Source organism: Triplophysa dalaica, chromosome 7 (assembly GCF_015846415.1).
Source record: "Triplophysa dalaica isolate WHDGS20190420 chromosome 7, ASM1584641v1, whole genome shotgun sequence".
Classification (NCBI taxonomy): domain Eukaryota; kingdom Metazoa; phylum Chordata; class Actinopteri; order Cypriniformes; family Nemacheilidae; genus Triplophysa; species Triplophysa dalaica.
Window position 1 is genome coordinate 14,892,262 of NC_079548.1, and position 24,126 is coordinate 14,916,387.

General features: G+C 38.9%; 1 protein-coding gene across 1 annotated transcript; it reads right to left on the minus strand.

The window, feature by feature from the left end:
- Positions 1-814: 814 nt before the first annotated feature.
- On the minus strand, positions 815-24,055 carry gna13b (guanine nucleotide binding protein (G protein), alpha 13b). The gene is made up of 4 exons (XM_056752138.1): positions 23,644-24,055; positions 14,487-14,713; positions 8,906-8,956; positions 815-4,287 (listed from the first exon to the last, which is right to left on the minus strand). The coding sequence occupies exons 1-4, from the start codon at positions 23,924-23,926 to the stop codon at positions 3,715-3,717; spliced, it is 1,134 nt and encodes a 377-aa protein (XP_056608116.1). The 5' UTR covers positions 23,927-24,055; the 3' UTR covers positions 815-3,714.
- Positions 24,056-24,126: the final 71 nt, after the last annotated feature.

Here is a 24,126-nt window from a genome sequence, read left to right on the forward strand (position 1 = left end):
ATGAGACCTAGCAATGGGAATGACATTTTAAGTTATTTCCAGGTAACACATCCATTTTAGTCTGTGCCTTAAAGCGATAGTTCACACAAAAAAGAAAGTTCTGTCGTCATTTACTCACCCTTAGATTGTTCCAAGCCTGTATAAATTTCATGGTTCTGCTGAACACAAAGGAAGATTTTTGGAAGAATATTAGTAACAAAACAGATCTCATCCCCAATTGACTCTCATAGTATTTATTTTCCCTACTATTGCATTAAATGGGGGATGATATCTGTTTGGTTACTGCCATTCTTCACAATATCTTCCTTTACGTTTAGCAGAACCATAAAATTATATTACATTCAATAACCTATAACATTTTTTATTACAAAACTAGATATGGTTTTATCATAAAGTGAAGTAACAGTAATTTTTCTGCGGATAATTTACAATTTGTTTAAATACAGTTTACTACAGTTACTGTTGTATATGGTACATTTGTGGTTACTTTGGTTTGACACCAAATACCATGTAAAACCATGGTTCAATTCTGCAAAATTTTAATGCATTTGTGTTTAGAAATATAAATGGTTACAATCTTCTTTGCAAAAAGAGTATGTAGAACACCGTTTATCTCTAAATTTAACTTCACAGAGTTATTCCTCGTTTAAATTTTAGCGCAACACTGCAACTTAGCGGCAATGAAGTGAAACTGCACCTCGACAGAGACGCTGATTTAAAATGATTAATGCACACTACGAACAGTGTCTTTACGAAATATCTGTCACAATTCAAACAAGCTTTCACCTAAAATTAAGTTCACAATGAAACAAAAAAGTTTTTGAAAAATTATTTTATTGAGTCAATGATGAAGAGTAAGGAAGCATAGGTTAGACTGTACAATGAAAGCTATATTCTATACTGAGTGCACAAGTCTTTCACTCGGAATCATTATGAATTATTTTGAGGACACCACATAAATCAACATTTTTAAAAAGCCTAAGTACTAAAAAGCCCGGAAAGATCTGAAGCATCAAACAGGAGGCACAAAGAATTAGATTTTGTGGCAGGCATGATTCTAATATTTAAGCTTGAAAAACCCTAATCTGCCACCTCTGATCACAATCACGTTTCAGAGTGTTACAGTGTGTTCAGCAATTTTTTAAGAAAAGTGGAGAATCGTAACTCGTATTCACTGTCACTTTGGAAGTCAAATATTAAAGACTTTGAGAATAAAGCCCAGTTTAAAATCTCAAACACAGAGAAGGAACACATCTTAGTAGTGTATCTGTATGTGTGCGGCATCATCCTTTTTAACATATCAACAGGGGGAACAACACATTAACCGCTAAGATGTCAACAAAGAAAAAATGCACTCCAATAGAGGCATTGAGGTGACCTGCGTGTTGGTTGGTGTCGCCATGAACACGACAGTGGCAGCATTTGTCCTCCCCCTGTCCTACCGACAGACCTTTCCCATTTAAACCAGAATGTGACATTTTCACAAAAACTTGGGTTTGGCCTCATGGCCAACACCGCTCAACTGAGCCTTTACCTACACACAGACAGGAGGTCAGTGGTTACCAACAGACAAGGATAGCTTGCTGTGACTCACAAGCATTCTTGACCATTTCCTCTTTCCAAGGTATGTAACGCTTGCTTTTTTAGGTTTCCGAGCTCAGATCTCCATGTGGATGTCTGATGCAAAGTCAGCAACCGACAAAAGTTTGATAGCTAGGCACCTATGACAATACAGATCACATCAAATACTTGTGACTGAGACTTCGTAAAAACGCTGAAATGTACTCACATACTCAAAGGTAAATCATTCAGAATCTCGAGTGCTTGTGCTTGGAGCCATTTAGCTTTGCATGGTGTCACGCCAATTTTAAGACAAATACCAAATCACAGTCCCTGTTCATATCTGTGCGCATGAATGAAATCATGCAAAGCCTGATCAGGCATTGGTTGGGCACTAACTGGCACTAGAAGACACAGGATACTGTCAGTGGAGTGTGAAGATGTAATACTTGCATTCACAAGCCTCCTGGGCCTTCAGCCAGGGGCATAAGGCAGAATCTGAAACCGCACAATGAATCTACTGCCGGCCATTTATCAGCCGGTACTGCAACCATTAAAAACCAGCAGCATCTAAATGCATAGACACATATACAGGCACCATTCACAACCAAAGTTGTCCCAAAACAGAGATGAGCCAGCCAAAAAGAAGGACAAAACTCTGTACGGACAGAAAGGAGCACATTACTGGGAGGCAGTCAGCTTTTATAAAAGAAACAGGCAGTCGGTTGTGTAAGTACACAGTGGCAAAAAACTGCTATACATATTCAGTGTTGATTACATATCCATTAGAAAAGAGTGAGATGCGTGAGATACAGACTATTTACATAAAATACTTACTACAACAGTAGTATTCAAAGTGGACATGGCACTATACAAGTAGCTATACACAATTAAAGACAGGGAAAATGTTCACAAGTGAGATCTATCCCTTTTGTATGCATATACATACAGACAGGTGATCTAAATTATTGGTACCTTAAACGTGTGGCACTTGCGAAACGTGTCAATACAGAAGCATTTGTTAGCAATGTTGTCCTATACTCTTAAAAATGGTTGGGGTCTGACCAAAAATGGCAGTAATAGTTAGCTTGTTAACAAAACAACAAATAAATTAAAACGACACCGTTTTTCATTCCCTGATGGACAAACAAATACAACTGCAAGGACTTGAGCTAAGGGAAAGGATGATGTCTGCAGGCCAGCAAAGAAAATATGATTTCCAACCACTGATGGAGAGCTACAATAAGTAGATGTTCCTGAAGGCGTCAGGCGAGCAGAGTAAGTTTCATCAATACATTAAAGTGGTCTACATTCAGCCCTGAGTTTATGCCATATATACTGTATTCATCCGCTCGCCGCGCGCTGGCTAACCGCAGTAAAAATTCAGTTTATCATTAAGTGGTATTAAACGTTGAAAACTAAAATCTCTGATCGTAAGCGTTATCCATCAGCAGAGAAAGGTCGAAAAAAGTGTAAACCGTTTGAAATATAACTTAGATTCTTATTGGTAAATATATTCATATATCTATATTAAAAACAAAAGAGTTCTGAAACTGAACAATTGAATAGACAACTACAATTAAAAAAACACGGGGGGGGGGGGGGGGGGGCCGGGCAGGTTTCTGACAGAGAGGCTCAGAACATAGTTCCTGCTAAAAGGTTAAAACATCACAAGCGTTTGCTCATCTCATTTCACTATTTGGTCAGTAATAAAAGGCTCAAAAGGTAACAGATTCAGGACAGTGCTAAGATATCCTCCCGCTTTCGCTCTCCAAAAAACCTTCCTCCCTCCGCTGTTGTTTGTTACATAGGGGAACTGCTTTTGGCACCTGCAGTGAAAGGTTTCACTGACGGAGGGTAATGTTTAATTACACATACAGCATGTCTTGGCAGGCTGAAAAAGGAGGACAACAACAAGTGTGAGTGGACATACACACTCTCTTTTCTAACCTTACTCTGTTTAAGAGGATAACTACCCTTGGCCACTGAGGGAGAAACCCTGCCATTCTGTGCTCCTGACAGACCGCTAGGCTAGGCCTGCATCCTCGCGTAAAAGCATGTCAGAGCTAATCAGAAAGGTAACTGTATGGAGTACAAACATCTGAGCTGAAGAGGGAGATTTTGGAGACATGTGAAGGATGTGTTGGAGCAGCATCACTGCAGCATGAGCTGTTTGAGGTTGTCATGCAAGATGGTGTCCTTGACGTCGCGGAAGACCAGTCGAATGTTCTCTGTGTTAATGGCGGTGGTGAAGTGGTGGTACAGAGGCTTCTGCTGCTGGTCTCTGCGCTTGTTTCGGAAACACTCCACCAGGAACTTCTGCACATCTGCTAGGCTGTGCCGCTCCCCTGTGTACTCGGAGAAGTAGTCCTTGATGGCCACCATTTTGACCTTTTCCTCGAGCAGGTCCGTCTTGTTGAGGAAAAGGATAATGGAGACGTTGCTGAAGACTCTGTTGTTGACTATGGTCTCGAAGATGTTGAGTGACTCCATGAGGCGGTTGGTCTGACGATCCTCCATCAGCACCTGGTCGAACTCGCTGGACGAAACCAGAAAGAGGATGGAGGTGACGCTATCGAAGCACTCAAACCACCGGCGGCGCTCCGACCGCTGCCCGCCCACGTCCACCATTTTAAAGGGTACGTTCTTGATCTCAAAATCGTACTCGTGTATGCCTTTGGTGGGCTTACGTGCCAACAGAATGTCCTGCTGTAAGGGAAGATAATCCTGTGAGGAGAGAAAACAAAGAGATGAGCCAATGAATCGGATATGAAGAGGAATCATTTTAACTTTTGATAATAATGTCAGACACATGGTGATAAAGGCACACAATCCAAAGAAGTTTCTTGATAATATTTTCCATATTTACAGTAAAAGAGCTGTGGTTACTTAACGGCAAACAAAGACAGGCAAATATCAGTTCATTGTGAAATACGATTTGCAAACGGTTGGTTGACCTGATATACAAATCAAATCAAGCCACAAAAGTTTGCCATTCAGACACCTGATAAAAAACACAAACTATACTTACAACTACAGGACACAGTATTCTACAAAGCTACGGTCACATAGGGCAGGGTGATGTTACGATGTTATCGTATATCACTTATGTCCCGCAAATATTCCCATGTTGATTACAACAGACAGATACCAGACGATTATTGATAATGATGTAAAATACGCGTTATAACATTATCATGCGATATAGGCTTTAGCGTGAACCTTCATGCAGTCAGTAACAGTGACAGAATTTTGGAAACGCTGTTTTGTTGGGTCAGTTTAACCAAGAGAAAGATGAAACAAAACATCACGCTCGCGGGCTGAACCGGCAACATTTTTCTACTACATAAAAGTTGTGGTTTATATATTCACTGCAACACTGGTTTGTGCACGTGGCTCGTCTGTGTGCACGTGTGCTTGCTTGTTTTTGTTTGTTTGTTTGTTTGTTTGGCACTTGAAGGGGCCGGAACAAATTCCCCCCGGTCCGTATTCGCAGATTGATCACCGTATGACATCAGCGTATGACATCCGTACGCCGATTGTCTGCGCAATGTTGCATGAAGTCAATCACACCTGATATTATCGGATATCGCAATGATTTTAAATTTGATTATCACTAAAAAAAAAATTAAACACATCATCCAGCCCTACTGTCACGATAACAACTTTTTCTAGCTTAGATGTCAGCCTTGGTGTTTGTTTTATTGTAGGAAATTAAAATGTCTTAGCCAATTTCGATGCGTGCCGTAAATCACACACATTTTTTTCATTTTGAAGGCTACCACAACTGAGAACAAGAACTCAAGTTCATTACTATTAAAAAACCAAAAACAATTTACTTATAACACATGTTGAAACTCAACCATTGGTTTAAATTAGGTTGGGTTAACCATGTGCTAAACAACACAGCTTCAGCTTTATTTCAGACAATATTCTTGTCAATGTATTTTGACATTAACCTCAGCAGTTTCACAGCGTCACACCAAATGTGTGTCTGTGTGGGGGAAGCAAACAACTGTGATGCACACTTCATGGTCCATTCTTCACATTTCTTGCATACCAGAGATGGGGGTAGGGGGCAAAAAGGTGAATCACAACTCAAGCTAAGGCCAATGCAGTGTGGAAGGAAAGGCACACAAAATGTATTACGTGAAACTCTACTCGAAGTCCACTTAAGGAAATGTAAGTTGATTAGAGAAATAGCACGGTTCAACACTGAGTGCTAAGCACACAGGGCCCGGGATACATTTCTGAAATTCCAGACAGGATGAAATCAAAGGCAACTGCCTTTAAAGGGAGAGCCATCAGATGCGGGCTGAGTGCCAGAAGGCAGCAGACAGTGTTTGCAGACAATGACATAACCTGACAGACAAGGTTTAAACCAGATCACCTGAACTCATTCATTTTTAATGAGACTGGATGACAAAATACAACTGAAACAGATTTTAAAAAACTTGGCTTTTTAGGTATCAAATAAATATGTAAGAGTCTCCATTTTGTTATAAAAAATTAAAGATGCATGTCTGTATTTATTCATATGTTCATGACCTCCACAAAGTTGACAACACAAAAAAACGGCACATGAATCCTCTAAGGACGGACATGAATGCACACTGATACGCATAAATTTCCAACCGAGTCAAAAGGCCTTTCCCTCTGAGCTCACTTGGATGTGCGTGCAGTGTTTCCTCTTCCTGTTTGTTGCAGGCGTGATTTCACAAGGGGGTCCACACTGCTGTGGCTCAATGGAAAGAGTAGCCGTTTGACAAAAAACCCCAAACTGACTAGCTGAAAACGCAAGGCCTGTCTGAGGCGTGTCCCTGGTGCAGAACACATTCAAGCCTGCTTCCTCTTTCTCAGAATGACAGACTAACTCCAAGCAGGAGAGAGTGACGTCAAGAAAAGTAATACAGAAAGTGTGAGAAGCTTGGGAACGAAATGAGTTATGATCTAGGTCGCTGTTCTTCATATGCCATCATTGATTTTAAGAGAAAAGAATGAAAACTAAAGAAAAGAAGTAGAAAATTACAGACGAAGTAAGACTTGGCATGACATAAGAAAGGAGTAAGTCATTAATTCTAAATGTCAAACTATCTGGTCTTCTGTTGGACGGCAGAACTGTCTGAACGCTTGAGGCAAAATTGAGATACTAATCGTCGTCACTTTTACTGCAGTCAGCAGCGTCTACAAAGAGCACAAAACCGCAAACATCCGTTCAGTACAGAGAGAACATGAGCGGCAGGCAGCAGTCACGTGACTCAAGGGGAACCGCACTGGCCCCTTATGCACATACAATGACAGTTGCACAGATGCATGTATTACATTCCATCCTAACAAGACCCCAAACTGCGTGTTTCCCACGATTATAGCAACACCTATAAAACCAAGCTGATCAACAATTGGACAAATTATATTTTGCAGATATGGAAAAAAGACCCAACTGGACAAAATGTCCTGCTGCTTTCACAGCTAGTTAAAATTAAGATTTACTTTTAATTACATCACATAATCTAAAAGCAGAAAGGTGGTGCTTTCTGATGTTTTCGCATTCAGTTGTAGGTCTTGATGATAAGTATATAACACAGCATATAACATTATGTTGCGGCATCAAAAATGGTCAAGAATATGGAAACATTTTCTCCCAAAAATGATTTTATACTTAAGCCACACCACCACAAGACACAAAGGAACCAATGAAATTTGAAGCTATTTGATATTAGCGCTGATGTTTGTTTTGGTTTAAGTTTTACTAAGCTCAAAATATTAAAACTGTTCTTACACACCTATTGTTACACTTTACAAGACATTTATTAAACCACTGTAGTCCTTTGGATTACTTTCATAATGGATGGATGGATGTGCTTTTTGGAGCTACAATATGTTAAGTCCTGTACAGGATAAAATACCGTTTTAATGCGTTTGTTTGTGTTCGACTGAAGAAATTAAGTCATACGATGATGAGTAAATTAAAATTTTGGGGTGAACTACTCCTTTCGTAACAGTTAATGTAGGCCATCATCGACCTACCTCTGAATATTTATCATTATCATGTTCGCATACAGATGAGATCATCTGTATGAGCAAGAAAACCTGTCATGTGCGCATGAGGAACTATTCCATGTGCATCCATATTCACACAGTCATGACACCCAGAACAAGCATGCATTTTCATCAGAAGTATTCGTTAAAATACCCCGTAAACATTTGCACAGAAACTGGTGAATGTAATTTCTTGAGTTAAAATGTTTGAGAAAAAGTTTCTAAAGGAAATATTATGAAAATGGTTGACAGCCCATATTGAGAGAGTAAAACATGTGACCTTTGATGCAAGCAGAACTAGTTTCACTTCTGTTGTATGTGCTAGCTGGTGTGAGTATGGGAGCCAGGTCATGCCACTTGATTTTGTTAGAAAATACATCATCTTCTAAAACTTTCCATTCAATAATCTTTTTATGTTCTACTTTAATAAATCAATCCAGCTGTAAAAAGATCAATTGATAGCACTTTATTTGTTAACATTAGTTAATGCATTAAACAACAATGTACAATACTTCTAAAGTATTCATTAAACGTATTTCATGTTAATTTTAGCATTTACTGAGGCATGTTTACATCAGTTAATGCACCAAGAACTTAGATGAATAAATATATTGCCATTACGTTAGAAAGATTAATCAATGCTGACAAACTTTATTGCTCATTGAGTGCGTTTACATGCACAGTCTTACTCTGATTATGCTAAATAAGCTGATAACGTGTAGGTCATGTAAACGCATTTAATGCTTTTTCTTTATTGGAGAAATGTCATAAACAGCCTAAGCACAAACTGCTAGGGAGGGGTAGTTTGTGTCCATCACGCCGATTTCCCATTGCATGTAAACGTCTTTACTGGTTTTCTTACACTTTTTTTTATATGCGCATGTCTGACAGCTTAATAGTAAAAGTCTCAAATGGAAGTAACGGTAAAAAACTGCATAAAAGTTCTTTCTCGATCATGCAGTTGATGTAGAAGAAATATAAAAGTAAAGCTTCTGACTGATTTCCAGCAGTATTTTTAATTTCTAGACGGACCATCAATGATGATGTCACTGCACGCCAGAAACCTGACAAGTCTCAAATTTCCCAGCCATCCCATTTTAGCACATTTCATCATATTTTAAAACCTTTCTGTAGAATTCTGCAAGCTCGACACAACCTATCAGTGCTTAAAACTAAAATAGAACTCAAATTCAAATTGTAAAAAGATTTTGCATTGCTTATGAAAGTGCCAAAAAAATTATTAAAGCTCTGTGAAGAACATGTGCCGTGTAAAACCCAGCACACACAATAAATCTGACATGCTTACCGGTGATCCCAGTCTGTCCAAGTTATCCAGGAAATACTTCACAGATTCACCCTGTGAAGATGACAAAGAGTGAGAATCAGTCATGTTATCAAAGCACCATAAAACATTGGACGATAAAAATAATGAGGCAAAAATAAAAATAATCATCACTTCAGAAGTCTATCAGACTGTGACCTGTTTCGGGTTTCAGCTTGTACAAAATGAAAACTACGAAACCTTTCATTAGATTTTTTGAATTTGTACACAAAAATATTTGCATGTTGTTTTGATGCTGCTGACAGAAAGGCTTTCAGAGTTCAATGTTCCCAAACAGCCGTCATCTGCTTGTAAGCAACATAAGTGTGCCCCAGTCAGCGCTCACAAAAACAAGGGCCTCACTCGACATGAAAAGAACAGACGGATGTGAATCTCATGAAAACAGTCATGACGGCACAGGATGCCAGTAATTAAAGACACTGTATATTAAAAACAAGACGATGTAGAAACTATAACAAACATATTTTAAGATGAGTCTGCTCATCTGCAATCTCTATTTCACATCACACTGAATGAACATTTGTCAAGCTTTTACGGGAAAGCAGAGTTCATATTCCATATTCGTGACAGCTGGCCTCACCATGGCACGCCAACACAGGACACTAGAAAACAGCATGGGTGACACACATACAGGGCTCGAAGGAAGGAGAACACCTTGGTGTGGTGTCTGGTTCGGAAAATGAAAATCTTGAGTAATAGGAACAAGCTGCCCAGGAAAGGGCAACAACGAATATCCTCATGCTAATGTTCCATGACGGTCAGATGTACAACAGACCACTCAGCCTTTCGGACCGGTGCAACTACAATAGTTTGGCACGCTTACAAACAGGAAGTAGTTCTGTTCTGCTTCCTTCTCTGTGTGATTCACATCATATTCAGTACGCGAAGAAACTGTATAGCAAAGCTCACTGAAAGACTGTCTGAGCCATCCTTATTTCCAACATCAAAACCCCCTCTTGACACATGAAAACATCTATTTGCATGTTTGGGTTAGCTGAGGTTTAGGAGGGATACACACAGGTCTTTTGAGGTGGCTTTCAGTATGGAGGGTATTATGTCATAAGAAACCCTGGTAACCCTCCCCAGCTGGGCATGAAGCCACAGCCCTTCTGTGTTCATCTTCAATGGAGGGTGTGGGCACATCGGAACAACGTGCTCAGCGCAGGCCATGATATCAGTTTCTGAGCAACACTAAAAAGGAGGTCCTGTTATCTTAGCAACACCTGAGCAATGAAGCAATTATACTTTATATATTAATATATCGAGAAACAAAAATATTTTTTGAATATATCCAGAAATAATGTCCTCAATGAATACACACATTTCTTTTAATTCTCTTTTTTATGTTATAAGCAAGCTGAAATTACCACATTTTAGATAACATTTTATCACATTACATTACAGCAGTTTTTCAAGAAATGCTATTATAATATACTATAACTATTAAACGTTTTTTGTTAATTGAAATGAACAATTTTGAAAAACAATGAAAATTAAAAATGTTGCTCATCAATAAACAAATAAATTTGAGTCAATACAATTATTAACTGAAAAAACATTGAAAAAAACAAACAAATTCAATTTGTATTTCATTACCAACTTAAAAAAAAGAAATTATTCTTTTATCCCAAAATAGACAACAAAAAGCTACATTCTATAGACGGTTTCATTGTCACTGACCTAGATCGGAGATCTACCGGAAGTTAAGTTTGGGCCACATAATATGTGTGTTTATGTTGTTGCCGCTGAAACCATCTATTTAAAACAAAGTAACCTAAATGTCAGAGTAATTTACAGACAAATAGGAAACTGTCATTGTGTAATAATGTTCGATGATAGAATAATATTGCGTAAGAGGAGGGGTACGTGACCTATCCACTTCTTTCATGGGCATTAGATCTGCTGCTGTGCACGAGGGCCATCGTTTAAATCACGTCTTAACATTCCTTCACGGATCATTCAATCCTTCCCCCGGATCCTGGTAATCTCAGGCCGGGATATAAGTAAATAGAAGACTGGCAATCTCAAATCAGCTTCAACCTCCTGCCATTCAACAAAAATTTAGGTGAAGAATACTCTAGAATACTCTAAAAACAATACTTGTTCACACTTTCCTAACCTTCAAGCGCTCAGATCTACCAGTACAAGGTGGATCGAGCACAGAAAGCATTGTTTGGAAAAGAGAAGAGAGCGGACTTGGGTGGATGTATCCTATCAAAACATCTTTTCCGGTGCCTTCAATCTCCAGACATCATGGATCCTGTGGGAACAGCAGCTGAGAACAGCACTGTTTAGTTTTTTCAAATCAGCATCATTGCCTGAACTTGTAATGCAAGTCAGCATTTTGAAAACCCTCCATCCCATAAGCATTTGCTAAATCAGATTAAGCCTTGAGTAAGTGGGACTGAAATGAACTTTGCTGATGGAGGGCAGACACTCGTAGACTGCAAGGAAATCCTGGGATCATTAAACTAAATTCAACAGTTATAAACTGCTTTCTCTCTTTTAAGCGCAAAAAACAGGTAAATATGACAAAATTACAGGCTTATATTATAAAATACTGGGAGTGGTGAGGACAGCACATAGAGGCTAAAGTGGTGGATTAAGATTATGCAAGGCCTAGAAATAAGAGGGGTGGGGCCAGAATGACTGAAGGGGGGTGGCCTGAGGAACAGGGATCTTGACTGCTGGAATCTAAAACAAGTTTTGTTTTGTTGCACATCGGGTACATACCATAACCCCCAATGGCTGAAGGGGCAGGTTTGTAAAAGCAGGAAGCCTGTTAATGTTTTGCACTCTACACACGTGGTTTGTGGATTACGGGGCACAAAAGTGTTTTGTTCCCTTTACTCATACAGGCTGTGCAAGGCAAGTATGCAAATCACTGAAGCCTGTGGTAAAACATAGGGAAGAGCCTGTTTGCATTGTAGGAGAGCTGCACATAAACCTCAATCATCAAAAGTAACGGTCAAATTTGCTTTTGCACACACTTGCCAAAGCAAAGGCCTTGGCTGGAAGTGAACGGAGATTCCTGGTGTTGGTGAAGAGAAGATCAACCCTGTTATCAGCTCCATAGATCTGGGCCGCAGTAAATCTGCTCCGTGTCATGTTGCTTCTTGTCCTAGCTAGCATACATCTGCTGTTCTGAGTAAGTCGCAACATGCCCATGCTGAGAGGATCACTATGAAACTCTAGACCGCGACCAAATGATCGCATTTTGCGACTATTTTTCCTTTCGGTGCAACCAGTTTTTATAAATGATCGCAACGGTGCAACTGCCAATCTGATCAACATAGTAATTTTTGGCCATTATAAATTTAATGCGCAGAAACTTTCAATTGTGCCCATTTCACCTCATCTCCGTCAGCAATTCGCTTATCTATCAGTGGCCCAGCCCCACAAAGTCAAATTGCGTGGGTGTAAGGGTCTCATTCAATGCTATATTGATGAAGCGGAAGGACCGACAGAGCAGACGAGTGAAGCGCTCACTCTTGCAAGTAAAATAAAAATGAGTGTCGCCTGCAGTATTAACGAATTGTGTACTCCTTATATGAGTTGTTCGCGAGTAAGGGAAAAAGTAGCATACATTTACATATACACAAAATATATGAAATTGTAGCTCGTGGACACTAACATAAGTTACTTGAAGCGTTATTATTTCATGGAAAAAAATTCTAGGACCCGCAACAATGCCACTTCCTTGACTAAGGGCGTTTTCAGATTGGGCTCGTTTACTGCAGTCCGAATTTGAGTGCGATTGTTCCCGGCGCCCCCCAAAGGGTTGGTTTGGTTTCAGACTCAACTTGATTCAGTCGAACCCTGGTGCGTTTACATTCATCTTACGTCATCAAAAATGTGCACTGCGCATGACAAAAACAGAACCTGGATCAATGTGTTTTTTTTTTTACTAATTTGGTGCTATTATGCGCAGCAGAGTAAATGACTTTTGGGTTTACTGTATGTGCGCTGCATGCAGACAGCTTTCTGCTGCTTGCAAACAGACTATTTTGAGGAAACAGTGGATTACCATTGACCTGCTGCTCTGATTTCACTCGCAAAGCAGAAATACGATGCAGCATGCACTCTCGCTGGAATCCAAGGTAAATCATCAACATTACCATCTCTTACATGTGTTTTATTGAAGGAAATACGTCGTAATCGGCTTAAACGCATGCGCAGGTCACTTTACTTCCTCAAGTGCGCACCAGGGTCCTTGTTGCTTTTATATTCATGCGAACTCTGCCACAGTTCGAGAGCAACCGAACTCAGAGAACCTCCTTCAGGTAGTCTCGGGTTCGGTAGCTAAGTGCGCACCCGAGTTTGTTTGTTTGACAGCTTTTCACCTATGAACCACACCCCGTTCCGAATCAAACATCAAGTGTGAAAGCGACATAAATTTAGCAAAACAAGGTCTAAGAAACCTTTTTTATTATTTGATATCTGTCAATCATAATAAATGACATTGGCAAATGGTTGTCAAGTTTTTTGGGTGAATTTCATGTTTTAAAATGAAGAAGTAAAGCATTAGGAACTGAGACCGTTTAGAGAAGCCTGAAGTTATTAAGATGGTACTTGCCCTAATGTCAGGCTCAAATAAGAAATCATGTAAGATTTACTACGGAAAACCAAAAATTACCAAATTTGACAAAAATATGTAACATATATATTATATATATTTATTACCAAAAGCAAAGATAACATTTCCCCCAGTCTAAGTCTTGATAAACCACACTGAACTGACCTAGAAATAGATCACTGGTGAAAAACAAAGCGCACAACAGCGATGGGCTGGGCAAAGCAGTGATGTGGTTTACACATCCTCTTTAAATATACAGACACCATCTTGGTAAGTGTATCTGCAAAATTTTAAGTTAGCGCCTAGAATCTGTAAAAGAGCCTTTACCCACTGTGAACTTTAACTTGATTTATGGTTCTGCCGAACCTACAACGTAGCCTACACAGGGCCACGTCATCCACGCTGTAGCCTCTCATGCATCTCTCAAAAATGTGAAAACGAGTCAATTGGTCGCAAACTGTACATGCTGTGATGGGTCTGCTTGAACCCCTCCCTCAAAAAGTGACTGCATACCTGCCGCTATGACTGCTTATGTTTTTCCATCAACATACAAAACAATCTGCTTCTTCAGATTTTGTCTTTGTTATACATGTGACACACTCATGGACACTGAGGACTACTGGTAATTGCATGTCAACACGGACAACAAGGCAGAAGTATAAACAAAAAACGATGTGCTGCCTATGGTGTAGGGGTGACAGCATAGGTCTAACACAGAAGTAAAAATCTGCTTTTAAAGGAAAAAAAGAAACTCTATTGCCGTTGCTGTGACCTGAACTACCATTCACAGCTGACAAGCTGTAAGCAAAGAATGCTTAAAACTGCCGAATGTCTCGCCCATTATTTGCCTTCTTAGTAAGAGTCCCAGGTCTTATTACCCTTTATCTGAAGCGATTTACAAACGAGAGACCATCTATTGTGAATACATGGCTTAAAAATCATGACTCAATCACGCAGTGGAAAACTCACCAACTGAAATTCCCTGCGCCGATCATATGCATTTTGTATGCCACTGTCAGCCCACAGGGAACGTATTGAAGGCAGAAACTTCAGAAACACTTTTGTCTCCACCATCCCTTGAGAAACCATAGTCGAGCGTGTGTCAAAAGCCATCATGATGCCTCCATGTGCCTGGTTTGAAGAATCTCCCCATGGGATATGCAGTTTCTCTCTCGCATCCACAAGCACTCGAATACCTGTGATGGAAGGCATAGAAGAGAACAAAATGTAAATATTATGAAATACAATAAATGTTTAAAGAAAGAGATTTAAAGACATGAACCAAAATGATAACGCAATGCAAAATTTTTAAAAAGTTTAAAAAGCAACAGAGTAATAAAATGCATTTACTATGCACATTTGGATTGCATACCAATACAAGGACCTGTATGCAAAATAATTTTGCAGTGTTACGTTAGTTATACTGGTGGTTTTGCTCGTCTATACATGCATTTTAATGACTGTACATTTGAAAACAATTCAAGCTTTCTAAACTTTGCAATGATCCTGTGTGATAATGTGAATGTCTCTACATGCATATACAAATGACCTCTGGACAACCTGCCATAAAGATGATCCGATATTTTCAGTTAAGACAGCTCAAACTTTAATTTTAAGCCTCTTCTGTGAAACCAGGACACTTTACTGAGGTAAAAGACTCCCGTAATGCCCACAAACACACACATAAGAGAAAGTGGCGGTGCTTTATTTCAGGAGCTTCACCACATCTGGGTGAGGGTTCAGTATCAATAGTGCTGCTCTTTATCAAACTGTACACTTAAGACAGGGTTTTTCCTGAGTCAGAATTGGTCTTCGGTCATGGACGACATCCGGTCATCCACACACGATTAACCGTACCGTACTAGTGTTGTCACAGTACCAAAATTTCAGTAGTCGGTAACAATACCAGTCAAATTCCACTGGTCTCTGTGTCAATTTCGGTCCCAAAGCAAAACACCAGTACATGCTAATTGAAACACAATTTTAATTATTAATAAATAAAGTAAAATTTTATTAAAATAAAGCTCATTGTTAATATAAATGTACAAAAAGCAATGCCATTTTGTATACATGAGTATACTAGTTAATTGTTGCTGAAACTGTTGTGTGCTCAATGGGGTCTTTCATGCTGTTGAACATCCTCCTCAGTCTGCTGCTGTATTAGACAAATAGAATAAACTCCGTAAGGCAACTGACTGAACAAATATTTATATGCACAAGATTACTTACATTAAGGTAACTGTATATTAGGGCTGTGCAATTAATCCAAAATAATCGAAATCGCCACATGCCATTTTGCAAGGATAAATCCACAACGTATCCCCTCCATTTACAGCGGTTCAGCTGTGCTATTTCTTTACATTTATTTTTCACAGTTTAAAAGCCATGTTTTTTATTTTTCTATGTTGTTTTAAAAGTTAATGATAATCGGGATTAAGATTTTGGTCGTAATCGAGCAGCCCTATTGTATATTAAAATAATAAATGCAACAGATAGATTTTTCTTTATTAGGTTTAAAGCCAGACACATACACACTGCTAGTCATACATCTGTTGTTTTCTAGCACATATGTAAACCCCATCATGTCCTCACATTTATTTTACCCCATTACAGTTATAGAAGTATTAAATGGTTAATAAGGACACTTGACTGGGACGTTTATTTTAATATAACCTTTGACTTAACATATGATACAAACTTACCACTTGAACTTTTTCAAATAAATCCGGATGTTTCCTCCTTTCCCAACAAAACTATGTTCATTTTCTTTTTGATATCACTTTAATTCTGAAGTATTTCTGTACGCATCTCTTGTGGATCGGAGCCGCTCGTATCTGTTTATCACGTTTTATTGCATCTATAAAAAGTTTCCGACTGACAACCTGTAAGACAGAGCATCAGTACCCGGTGGACCCGGAACGTCGGTGCTACCGGATCTTATGAAAATGAGGTCCCGCCACCTCTTTTATTTTAAGGTACCGACATGGACTAGTACGAAGTACCGGGACTTTTGACAGCACTATACCCTACTCTTGAGCTGCGAGTCCAATACTGACAATAAATCCATTAAAAAAAAAACATTTGATTTTTCATTTTATTCAGTCATTTTATAGCAATTCATAATATCATGTTCACATTACATCAGTTGATTAAGAGAAAGAATTAATTACTTATTTTAGTGAGGTTGTGCTGGTTGGCTTAGGCAAACTATGGCATCAAAATGGTACTTTTCAGGAGCGAAAAATAAAAAATAAAACTCTACATAACATAGTTTCAAATAAATCAGATTGATGTCCATCACCTTCTATAACTTAACCCACATGAAAAAATATATTATAATTTACTGTAGTGAACTGTGGAAAAATTCTATTGAATTTTCTATTGAATCTGCTTGTCATGACATCATGCCCAAAAAATGATATGGAAGGTCAAGGATGAGCAGATTGTTTCCCGGTCCAAACGCTCAATAGATTCTATAGGCAAACAACTAAAAATGCATATATATGCTCATGGCGAGCTATAATACTACTGAAAAACCCCAATCCTAACTTATTCCTTGCCTTTACTTATATTTGTTTAAATCTCTTTGTATATTTGTATTTGTACATACAGTTGTTGTACTATGGCCCGGTTTCATAGACAAGGCTCAAGACTAGTCCCAGACTAAAATGAATGTTTGAACTGTTTTAACTGAAAATATCTTGCCCTGACATATTTTAAAATAGATCATTGCCCTTGTTTTGGCTTAAGAGTCACACCAGTAATGTTTTTTCTAATGCATCTTTTTAAACTAGGATTAAATATCCTAATTTAACTAAAGCATAGTCCTGGGATTAGCTAAACCTGTGAAAAAGGGTCTATAACAGCTTTGTTTAATTTGTTGCACTTAAAAAAAAACTTCTACACGTAAATATATAAATTGTAGGGCTGGGCAAGTTAACGCGTTACTATAGTATTAACGTATTGATTAAATAACAGCGAGAATAATTTTAATGTGCATTAGCGCAATTATTTAAGTATTATTATTTCATTTCGAAAGTCCGTTGCACACTGGCTCTGAAACACACAAACAAAACCATGGCTCACAGGAGGGGTGGGATGCTGATCGGTACTTGCTTGAGATGGGCATATAGCTTATCATCGTTATCGAAATAAATTATATCGCGATTTGATATGATTTTGATTATCGGCCCAGCCCTACCATAGCCTTCCACAGCTATACTCTGAAAACCCTGTAAGATTATCTGTGTACGAGAGTCTCATTGTAGGCTGGTTTTCAAAAAAAATTCTCTTTTCTTTCGAAATTGCGTCCCCTGCAGCTATAGTACTGATAACCTGCTAGACCGGTTTCCACTACCAGCACTTTTCCTCACAATGACAGACACAGATAACGTCTGAAAGCTTATATGGTCTGTGTGGAGGTTTAGTAAAGAGGTTTGTTCTTGGTAACTGGGCATTGTTGTTGTAATGAATGCTGTCATTTCACAGAAACGTAAGAACTGTTATCTTCCATAACGCATTAAAACAAACAATTCATCCTACAGATTTATATTAAAAACTTTTTCTAAACCATTTCTTGATATTCAGTTATGCTGTAAATATTGGTACAACGGATCACAAAACTCACGGTTCGGCTTTCGAAAATAAATGAAAATAAATATGAAATAAACTACACTCCGAGTTATGAGGTGGCGATCATGGAGTAAGTATCTTGACTGGGTTTCTTAAAAAGCGTTAAGGCAAGGCAAGGCAAGGCAAGGCAATTTTATTTATATAGCACATTTCATACACAGTGGCAATTCAAAGTGCTTTACATAGAAGAAATTAAAATAATAAAAAGAAATAAGAGTAATTAAAACAGTTTATAAAAGTAAAATACAGTACAGTACAGACAGTCGGACGAACATTGGCACAGTGCTCATTCATTAAATGCATAGCTAAACAGATGCGTTTTGAGTCTGGATTTGAAAGTGACTATTGTAGGAGCACATCTGATCTCCTCTGGAAGCTGGTTCCAGCTGCGGCTGGCATAATAGCTAAAAGCAGATTCGCCATGCTTTGAGTGAACCCTTGGTATTTCTAGCTGATATGATCCTAGAGATCTGAGTGATCTGTTGGGTTTATATTCATTGAGCATATCTGCAATGTATTGAGGTCCTAGGCCATTGAATGATTTATATACCAGTAATAATACTTTAAAATCAATCCTAAATTTAACTGGGAGCCATTTAACTGGTGTGATATGTTCATATTTTCTAGTTCTGCTCAGAATCCTGGCGGCAGCGTTCTGTATGAGCTGCAACTGTCTAATGGTCTTTTTGGGAAGGCCAGTGAGGAGTCCGTTACAGTAATCCACCCTGCTGGTGATGAAAGCATGAACAAGTTTCTCTAAGTATTGTCTGGAAACAAAGCATCTAATTCTTGCAATATTTTTCAGATGGTAGTATGCTGATTTGGTTATTGCTTTGACATGACTACTGAAACTAAGGTCTGACTCTAGTGTCACACCAAGATTCCTGACTTGATTTTTAATTGTTTGACCCCTAGAGTGAAGGTATGCGTTCACCTTGAGAACTTCATCTTTGTTTCCAAATGCAATTGCTTCAGTTTTGTCTTTGTTTAATTGAAGAAAGTTTTGACACATCCAATTGTTGACTTCATCGATGCATTGGCACAGGGAGTCAATGGGGCTGTAATCGTTAGGCGATAGAGCTAAGTAGATCTGTGTGTCGTCTGCATAGCTGTGGTAAGCAATTTTGTTCTTTCTCATTATTTGGCTCATTGGGAGCATATACAGGTTGAACAGGATTGGCGCAAGAATTGAGCCTTGAGGGACTCCGCATGTCATGGATGTCCACTCAGACTTATGATCTCCTATACTCACATAATAACCTCTCCCATCTAAGTATGACCTGAACCATTTTAGGACTATCCCAGAAAGCCCCACCCAGTTTTCCAGCCTGTCAAGAAGTATGTTATGATCGACAGTGTCAAATGCAGCACTGAGGTCGAGTAGTATCAGCACTGATAATTTGCCTGAATCAGTATTTAAGCGAATATCGTTTATTATCTTTATGAGCGCTGTCTCTGTGCTGTGATGTGGTCGGAAACCAGATTGAAAATTGTCAAAGTATCCATTCGCGCATAAGAATTTATTCAGCTGATTGAAGACAACTTTTTCAATGATCTTGCCTATGAAAGGAAGATTTGAGATCGGTCTATAGCTGCTTAATATGGTCTTATCCAGATTGTTCTTTTTCAGGAGGGGCTTTACAACTGCAGTTTTCAGGGAGTTTGGAAAACTCCCAGAGAGAAGTGAGGCATTTACCACTTCTAGAAGATCTGCTTCTAAGCTGTTTAAGTCTACTCAAAAGCGTTACAGAATTATAAGTGGGCGGGGCGTCAAAATTTGCGCTTTGACTTAACAACTTTACTTTCGAGCAAGCTTACCCAGAAGTTTAAGTTCAAATATACCGTCAATGGAGAGATCCAAGGGATGAAAGAGAGAAAAGCAGAGAGGCAGATCGAACGCAGGGGGCTATATTGTTTAGCAATTTTTAATTCACATCGGACTCTGTGTGGAAGGTTGCGGTGAGTGACAAATTTTTAGGATAACGAATACAAAGAAAGTATACGCAAATCTTGTTACCTTCGTTACCTTTGTAACCTTTAATCAGCGGGTCACATGCATTCCGTAGAACACGAGCTCGTCCGTTTCACCACTAGCTGTCAAAATGGTAATGAACCAAGAAGCCAGATATGATTTCTTATTTGAGTTATATATCTTAAGGTACACATAATACGCCTTTAAATATTTGTTTCGCACATTTTGGGATGAGGTTATGAAAGGTCACGATTGTTTAACAAAAGGGCTCTTTGAGTGGTTAGCAATATCCAAGCAGGAGTCCATTAGTGCAGCACAAGACTGCATGTAAAGAGAGCTGTCTGTATTAAATGCATGTCTTGCAGCAGAATCAATAACAACAGTCTATAGATGTACATTACTGAAAGCAAATAGCCATTATGCTCAACATATACATGCACTACATATTGTAAATCTTCTGTCCTCTGCCAGTGGGGTAAGACCGTGTTGGTTACATTTACATTTTACATTTACATTTTAGGCATTTGGCAGACGCTTTTATCCAAAACGACTTACATTGCTTTATCCTATACATTTTACATAGGTATTTGCAATCCCCTGGGATCGAACCCACAACCTTGCGTTGTTAACGCAATGCTCTTACCACTGAGCTACAGGAAATCTGTAAAAAGTTTTAACCATGTTGGTTAAAACTTACAATTTCATTCCTCAATTTAACTACACAGAAATATATACACCAGCAGCATAAAACTATACAATGTCCTGTTATGTACATATAGGCCTAGATAAAAACAAAAATATGCATGCATCAATAAATCGCAGGACACAAAAAAAAACGGTTTAGATTAACAGAGATACAGTCTCAGTGTAGATGGGGTTCAAAGGTCAACACATCCCACGTTTGTTGTGCAGAGGTGTGTAAACGTTATCACACCTCAGGGTTTTCTTAGCATGTAGACTACAAAAGCACTTCAATCTTACAATTTACAAAAACCTTCTAATCCCTATCAGTAATGCATGAATTAACTATAAGCCATTACCCAGTGCAAAATGGATCTTGGCAACAACAAGACCTTCCTTATTAAACACTGAATCATGTTATTTTATCAAATTAATCAAATTCTATAAACAACACCAGGATGCAACAAATGCATGCAGAGTTGAACTTTGCAGGATTATAAACAGGATCATGCCTGAAGTAGAAAAGATAAACAATCTGGTACAGCTTGGGAGCGTTACCACAGAAGGCAAGGTCTAAATCTATACTGTTCAGCAGCAAATGCTACATAATACACAGCTGGTGTTAGCGATTCAATGTGAATTCTTTACTAAAGTGAAATCATTTAAAAGAATATGTGCAGCACACAGTTTCTTCACAGTATAAATCCACAACTGATAAAAGGTTCATTGGCCTCGGACCATTAAGGGATAGTTCACCCAAAAGATAAAAATTCTGTCATGATTTACTCGCCCTCTTGTCATTTCAAACCTATATGACTTTCTTTGTACTGCTTCTGCAGAACACAAAAGAAGATATTTTGAAGAAAGCTGTTAACCAAACAGTCCTGGCACCCATTACTTTATATTGTATGGAAAGAAAATCATTGCAAGCGAATGGGTGCCGATTAACAACATTCTTCAAAATATCTTCTTTTGTGTTCTGTGGAAGGAAGGAAGAAAGAAAGTCATTTAGGTTTAAAATGAAAAGAGGGCAAGTAAATGATGACAGTAATTTCATTTTGGGGTGAACTATCACTTTAAGTCTCCTCTTATGACTGGACAAGGTGTACCTTACAAACATACCCTGCATCACTGTCCAAAGAGGAAGACTGGTACCCAACCAGAGCTGGTCACAGGCGTAATGCTAAAAACACGCAGGTTTAGTCTGTTAATAATATGGTCATACAAATCTGCCAAACAGTGAGCGACCATTCTGCTTCAAACACCATCTCAGATACACCCAAATTGGTTCTTGAGTGAAACAAGAGAAATGAATCAAATTGCTACTATGCTTATTAAAGGTGTCATTTCTAAACATTTCAAGGAGAAATGTTCTGAAATGCCACAGGATTAGATCCAAGAAGCCATTTCACTAAATGTTTCCTGTTTAAGTTGAGCTGGGGAAGGATATGATTTTAGTGACCGCTAAAGAAAGCCTTTACAAAATCACAGCTGAACCATTCATTTGTCGCTATGAAGACTTCGTACATGACCAATACGAAACATTAATCTCAACAGGAAATCACAAAATCGTTTCAAGCAATAGGCACTGGAAAGCCCCAAAGGCAGCAAGCGAGGGAAGCCCCATATCATATACAGTGGGTGCAAATTATTTGTCAAATTCCCTTTTAAAAGAAAAAAAATGAGAAGCAGTCAGAATTGTGACCTGAACCTTTTAGGGAAATAACAGACATGCCTAAAATACTTGAAATTCATGAAACAAGTACGCTATCCATTTATCAATGTGAACATCTTTTTAAGTACAGGCTTTGAAATGTAATTCTGTGTTTTCCGCCTTAAACAAGCTTTTCTGCCTTGGTATTGCTTTTCTTTTTCATAACAGGTGTTAGTGAGTGGTTTGGTAGCACTGTCAACCTGCCCTACCATCATGTGCCACGCTCAGCTCTGGACACCACCCATTTCACAAATGCCCCAAACACGTGCATTAGGACACTTCCTTTAAAAATATGCTATCTAGAAATAAACACGTTTATATCTAAAAATTACGTTTTGGCGACAATGCACGCCAATAAATTACGGTCTGTTGGGTTTGAATAAACAATTAACGTTATGAGTCGAGTCATTGGTGTGCTCTCGCTAGACACCAGTCTCTTTGTTATTTACGAGACGGGCTCAGCATACCAACAAACAAGAGAGAGCTGATTTACAATTAAAGCCGGACTTTTCGTACTAGTTTTTTGTATATATAATCCAGTTTCGGCTCTGGCATTAACTCAGACACAGAAAGCATAACGTTACGTACATAGAGGTAGATTAAACAGCTTCGGTGACTCTTTCAACGCCCCTGCTATTGTGAATAAATGTCCAAACTAAAGAGACATCATATATACACATTTCAGAAATCAACATAAGGTAGCTCCAAAAGGAGAAGAAAAAATGCTACACTAAAATAAGGTGCTTTAAAAAAATGCAGAAGACACGGGCACTAACATTCATTTCTAGTGCAATTCGTGAGGATTTCCTGCCCACTGAAATCAATAGTGAGATTAAGTTCGCGGATTTAACCTGGTAGGTTAACAAGTGACGAGAACATATTACACAGAAACTCGATCCTTCACTAAAGTCTTTATCCAAAAACACGACGTTGAAAAGTTGAGAATAACATGGGCGTTTCTCCTGGGCAGGTTACAGCGCAACTTCAGCTAACGCTAGCTAAACCTCATTTCACTGGCCTCTCGTGTCTTCCGACCCCTTTATTTAAAAAGTTACCACAAACCGAGTTAAGTTTAGACCCGACTCGACACTTTGCAGAAGTCTGCCAGAGATGTTTGTACCTCCTACCTTTGATAATATTACTGTAAATGGTGGCTCTGAACTCTTCTTTGGCCCGTTGATCGAAGTCCTGCCCGTGTATGATGCGCATCTGCTTGAGGAAAGTCGACTTGCCGCTCTCCCCGGCGCCGAGCAAAAGTATCTTGACTAACCGTTTCACATACGTTTTGTCTTTCAAAAGACCCCTGTCTATTTCTTTAGATATCCTTAGTTGTTCCGCCTCGTTGCTGTGGAGAAGACAGTTTGGAAAACAAACGGATAGAAAGGACCGGGACGGCAGGAAATCCGCCATCTTTGGGCAACTTCATCGATACAGTAGGGAGTGAAACTGCGCGCGCCTTAGTGCTGGTGGCGGGCGGGGCGCCGTTACCATAGCACTGGAGCGCGCGCAGTGCTCCGCTCGCTATAAATTTGGGCGGGTTCGAACACAAGTTTGTCGGGTTGAAATGTGTGATGATCTACACGTGCCTTTAAATCATAACAATTTAATAA